The sequence below is a fragment of the Adiantum capillus-veneris genome, chromosome 13, assembly GCF_014529385.1.
Source record: "Adiantum capillus-veneris isolate H3 chromosome 13, ASM1452938v2, whole genome shotgun sequence".
Taxonomy (NCBI): Eukaryota; Viridiplantae; Streptophyta; class Polypodiopsida; order Polypodiales; family Pteridaceae; genus Adiantum; species Adiantum capillus-veneris.
In genome coordinates this window covers 133,429,349-133,435,468 of record NC_140943.1, presented here as the reverse complement: position 1 = coordinate 133,435,468, position 6,120 = coordinate 133,429,349, and the positions used below count along the sequence as shown (strand labels likewise).

General features: G+C 40.8%; 1 protein-coding gene across 1 annotated transcript; it reads left to right on the top strand.

The window, feature by feature from the left end:
• Window positions 1–367: 367 nt before the first annotated feature.
• LOC147444908 (uncharacterized) lies at window positions 368–4,927 on the top strand. Its single transcript, XM_086527965.1, has 5 exons — window positions 368–544; window positions 640–785; window positions 1,215–1,647; window positions 2,605–2,721; window positions 2,850–4,927. Exons 3-5 carry the CDS (start codon window positions 1,225–1,227, stop codon window positions 4,029–4,031), a joined length of 1,722 nt encoding a protein of 573 aa, XP_086384091.1. The 5' UTR covers window positions 368–544; window positions 640–785; window positions 1,215–1,224; the 3' UTR covers window positions 4,032–4,927.
• The last annotated feature ends 1,193 nt before the right edge of the window (window positions 4,928–6,120 follow it).

Genomic DNA, 6,120 nt, shown 5'->3' with positions numbered 1-6,120 from the left:
ACTTGGGAACTAAATATGATGAATTGATAGCTTGAGAAAGAGCTCACGAAATCCATGTAAGATGCTACTCCATTAGTAATGAATGGGAGCATGGCATAGAAGAAAACATGGCCTTGTTTCAGTTTGAGCTGGCTCAAGCCTGGGAGCTACTGACCAACCACCAAGCTGAACTCGATGTGATTCCCAATCACCGTCATGCAATGTGAATGGGGATGTCCATGTGGACGAGCCCTTACACTTGATTGTTGCTATCGACAATTTAAAATGTGTGAATATTTGGCATGATTAGTTTTAGATACAATATATAACAATCGCACCTTCATCTATTCAAATGCTTATGAATGAACACGTTCAAGGCCCTCTTAAAGGGAAAAGTGATACTAGGTAGTAAAACCTGTAAAACTCGTAGCCTTCGGCTGCGCATTTCGTTATCGAGCTCGCAAGACAAAGCCTCGACATCAGCAGGTGGTGCGTTAAAGATTTCGCACTCTCGAGTCCACCCGCCATAGCTATGGCCGCAACCTCAGGCTGGTCTTTATTGGTGGTAAGCTTTGCATAGCTAGCACGTAGACACACATTGATACAAGTTGTCAATAGCTCATCTCCGAGTACCGGTCTTGACCTCTCCTTCGTCCATAGCTGTCTGTCTTTCGCAGTTTTTCCGCTGCAACCAACAATATCTTCAAGAAGCTGTAATCAACAATATCAACGCAGCAAGGGTTTTAAACTATAGTAACTCTTACGAGCTTGAGGGATCCTCGAGCCACTCTGCATATTAATTCGAGGTAAGAGATCTTCCTGCGTGCTAATTAGAGTGGGGACGCTGTTCTTCGATCCGTAGCTCAAGTTTGCGTTAATACGTCATGCAATGTCCTTTCCGCAGGTTTGCTGCTGCATGCATTCTCTCTCTCTCTCTCTCTCTCTCTCTCTCAAAAACATATACACACACAGAACACAAACATTGTTTTCGATTTTCTTAACTAAAATGCAACGTCAAAACTAGTTAGCGGAGCTGCTAGCTCTGCGCTTTTGATCGGAGTAGATTTACATATACAATGTTCTTAAACAAAATGTACCGTACTCGCAACGTCTCTGCGCTTGAGATCGAAGTAGCTTTTCTTTGGAAGTCCAAGGTTCTGATTTTTGTGTGAGAGAGAGAGAGAGAGAGAGAGAGAGAGAGAGAGAGAGAACTTTGCCACTCTGGCCTATTATAGGTGCTAAGAGATGAGGTGCTTTGATGAAAATCACGAGATGGGCCGGTCGGAGCCTGAGCAGCTGTTCTGCTACCCTTCTGATTCTGAAAGCTGCGGTACACGACCTCGGATCATCATGAGAACGCCTTGGATGGCTAGTGTCCCACGCATTTCTTGCGATCGACAGGATCTACATGAGCTGAAACTGCCGTTAGCAGGTTTTATCTTCATGTGTGATGGAAGAACCAAATACGCCGTCTGCAAGCAGAAGTTTCTGTGTACTATGGGGTCCACGAGCAGGAAAATGTACCAAAAAATTATGTTAAGGGTGAAACCTGGTACGAAGCTCTTCATCTTTGACTATGGTGCGAGACTTCTCTCGGGAGTTTATGAAGTCACTACATTTCCGCATTCTTCCCATTTGAGCTCAGAGCATGAATCCCTGTCTTACAAGGTAGGCCAAATACTCTTTTTTGCCCTTATTCGATCTAACTTGCACAGATTGTAGTAAGCTGCTGTGACTGTACTAGTGATCGATTGAGAGGAATTTTAATCTGCAAACTAATCTCTTCCATAAAAGTGTGCATAGCACAGATTGCAAAGAAGCTCTTATGACTACTTTACTGCTCATCGATGGAGAAGAACTCTAATCTCTTCCATTATAGAAGTGTGCATAAGTGCGAGCTGTTTCAGCATACGCCATTAATACTGCAGGACACAAGTGTGCGGACTCTGATATGCTTAACATTTGCCCTATACTAGATATGACTGAAAACTTAACGACACTGCTAAAGTAAAATGTATTCTCTGCCCAACTTTACACGACTAACCTTTTTAGACAGGGTCATAGTCTGTTTCATTTCACTAGTATAGCCATGTTTCATCAGAAAAAGGTTTCCTGTATGCGGAATTTAACTTCTACTTTCTCCAAGATTGTTAAACAGATTTTTGAGACTGCGTTCTGGTGCGTGTAGTTCTTATACTTTGCATCTGGCGTGCACCTGAGATAATTTAAGGCTTAGATTCGATACAAGCGTGTGTTTGACGTGGGGCAAAGTTATTCATAAGAACTGCTATCTTAATATCATTAGTGCTGATGCCGAGGGGATAACCCTTTTTAACGATCTACAGCTTGTGAATCGTGATATTTTCTGCTACTGTACAATTTTCCTCTTGCACATGCCTTTCTTTTTTTCCAGAGGCCAAAAGGTAATGCTTCTTGGTAATAGGTATATAGGGCACGTGGCAATAATAAACAGCGTACTGCTTATTGAAAGTCTCTAACGGATTGGTTTTCTGTAAGCACTTTAAACTGTCTCATCCGTCCTTTGATCGACGAAATCAAATAATCAGTAAGGTATTTAAGTACTTTCTTTGGGGCTGTAAAAGATGTGTTACTTTTTATGCACAGGTTTACTTTCAAATTTATGAGAGACATCAGCCACTCGAAGAAAGGGTTTTCAGACATGCCATTGAAGAGAATTACTTCAGTCCTGGCAAATTCCACATGGTGTTAGGTGGAGATCAGGTGTGACTTGAGCTCTATTTTTTCAACCTCATGTATTTCCTTCAATTGACAATCAATCAAATCAAGAATTATATTTTTGAGTATAAACAAAGCAATGGCACTTTTCTCAGCCAAACTATAATTTGCAGGTGAAAGCATTATTGGCATTGTATCGCAGTCAACGTCATTTGCAAAGTCTGAACAGTTACAAGCATCCTTTCTCAAGAGAATCTTGCTGGCCGCCTCATGCAAATTATAATGACAGGAGCAAGTTTCCTTCAACTCATAATAGCATGGCCATGACGTTAAGTTGCATGCCTCGAAGAGGTGCAGATGGAAAGCACTCCAAAATTTACCAACACTGCTGTCAGCGATTCAATGCACACAGTAGAGGTAATGCCCACATAACAGGCGCAAATGCTGTTCCTTTAAATCCAAGGAAGAAGAAAATGCCATCGGAGGAGCTCTTGGGGCTTGATGTTAAACATACAGTAGGTACTGGTGTTTTGGACAAGAGAGGTGCAGTCCACGATGATCAAAAACTATCTGAAGAAGGTGAAAAGATGTACTCCGGGAGGGTCTTGGAAAATTGGAAATTTAATGTTGCTCCTAATTATATGACAACGGAGAGTTCTTCCATTGATAATATGGAAGTCCATTGGAGGATCCAGGAAGCACACATTACAGGCACAAATGCTGTTCCTGATCTAAAGCCAAGGAAGAAGAAATTGCCGTCTGAGGAGGTCTTAGGGCAGATTGATGTTGAGCATAAACTAGCCACGGGTATTTTGGACAAGAGTAGTGCACTAGAAGAAGCTGCTGAAAAGGCATTATATTGTGGGAGTGTCTTGGAAGATGGTGAATTTGTTGCACCTACTACAACACTAGATCAGAGTTCTTCCATCAACAAGGACCCTGGAAGCATACAAGAGTCTCCTGATGCTAGTGTCTCTACCGCAAGAGTTGAGACGCAGAACCTCATCGAAAAGCTAGAAGATAGTGTTACATCAGTTTCAAACAGCAACAGCGCCGGTGTCTTCACTTCTTCTCGACAGGCAGCAATGCTGTATAGCAGTGATGATCACACTGAAAGCCCTGCGAAAGAGAGAGCTATACAAATTAGTGCCGGTGCAGAATATCGGCAAAACGTCGAACTGGTTCACAAAAATGCACAAGCCATAGTGACTGCAAGAGGTTCAGGAAAGCGTACCAGGGATCTGTTTGCATCAGGGCTCTTCTCTGATCGTGAGAAGGTAAAGCAAAGTGTGTGGTTGCGTCTGTCTGATCCAAGGCCAAAGATGAGTGGAGACTGGCTACACTCAAGCGACTAGTCAGACAAATTGCAAGAGATCAGCATTAATTTATCCAGTATTGTAATTAGCTTCTGCTTAGGATCGATGTACGAGAAGGTGGTGGATGATCCCTCTTTGCTTGAAAAGAAGACAATCAAGTTATGACGTGGAATAATTGGACAGGTGATAGGAACTGAGAACTGAAGGGGTGATCAGCTGCAGCAGGCCATGTTTCTTTCTTATGTCAGGATTCGTTGAACTGCCCTGCATTAACACAGATTTAGTAAAACATTAGAGTTCAATTAATTAACTGGTTGCTCGTACTGCATTGAAATTTTTCTTTCACATTTGGAGCCATTACGTAAGACCTAGTCACAGCGTGGGCTCTCTTTGTGTGAGTCTCATCACCAACCAATTATCAGCCCCAAGTTTTTTTATAGGACCGGCTTCAAAGCCTTTTCACTCACAAATGAGGAAAAATACACAAAAGAAAAAAATAACACTGAATTTAGTGAATTTTGAGAGGGGCTTTTATTCCTTTTCACTCCAATGTGAGCGGGCCAGTTTTCAATTTGGGTAGGTTTTGATAAAGGGAACCGAGCCCTGCCATACATGGTACATGACATGTATCTTTTGGTCCCATAGGTCAATCATCTCTGACCTCCAATTGCAAGCACAATAGCCCCATACATGTGTATCTTTGGTCCCATAGGTCATATTTGACCTCCACGGACAATAAAACCTTTCTCTCATACAATCGGTCTTGAGTTCAAATCTTGTGGGATAGATTGTTGAGGTCTCTTGGGATTGCTCCTATGATGTTAAAATCTTTTCTTCTTCTTCTTCTCCCTCTCTGTGTTTCCCATGGCGAGAGAGAAAGCTAAACTGAAGTTCTCTTCTAGCTTCCTTTTTCCTATCCTTTTACAATAAAAGGAAAAAAAAGTGTCATTAGTTAGTATTGTATGAATTGACGGAATCTTAAAATGCTACAAATATATGACATTGTTGTTTTCTCCAATTTTTAGATTCTATAATTCTTTCTTTGCTTTGGTCCTGAATGCTTGAATGCTCAAAGTGACGATAACATGTTTTTAGAATGACTTGCTAGATAGTATTGAAAGCAAAATCATTCTAAGTTAGCTAGCTTCCTTTTCCTATTGCTACTTTGGTTGAGGATAATTAGATTCATATTTTATATTTTTGATAACAAGAGTGAATAAAATTGGTTTAAAATAATTATATTTATATTTACCTTTTTGATAACAAGCGTGAAGAAGATGGGCTGCAAGAAGATGGAGATGGGGGGTTTCAACCTTAAAGTAGGTAGTAATGCTTCAAAAGCTATTGATAACGGAATGGAGGAGGGTTTAAAACCATTTTGTGTGAAGAGTGAACTAGGCGATGTCTCACTCCTAGGAGTCCAGCCACCCACTTATTTTATTCTTATTCATTGTCCTTGCATATGAAGAAAGAGATCTCACCGTTCTTGTGAGGTTGACTCCATTCACAAAGAGTCTCCACCTTCTCTTCCTCTCTTTTGCACGTACGTATTTGCACATGCACTCTTTCAATGAGGATTAGAGCCAACAATTGTGATGCTTATCCTCTTGTAGCGCTCCTCTCTTCTCAATGAGCTTAGCATTGGCTTGAGGGGTTCAATAAAAAAATATGTAGAATAGCACGTGAGTTTAAAATGAAAGGGGTTAATTTCTCTTATGAAATTATAAAAAATATACATAAAAATAGCTTTTAAATTTAAAAAGTGAATTTGGTACATACGGGATCTTTTTATTGGAAAAAAGTGGTAGCAAAGGGGTCTTTATGTGCCTCAAAAAATATAGAATAGAGGATTTTATAAATACCTATTGAACACACGTGCTATACAAGAGCTCTATATAGTGACCCCCCTCTCCTTGAGAGCGTTGTCTACATCGACGACTATTCGAGCCTTGGAGCTTCCCTAGCTATGAAAGCATAGTGAAGATATCTTGGCATTAGTGTTCTACACATTCAATTTCAATATTTTGATGTTTTCTCGATGAGCTAGCCTATGATTAAATTAGCAGTGGTTGTTTTTGTAGTTTCTAGACTCACGACTGCGATGAATGGTTTCTTTTTGGAGGCGGCA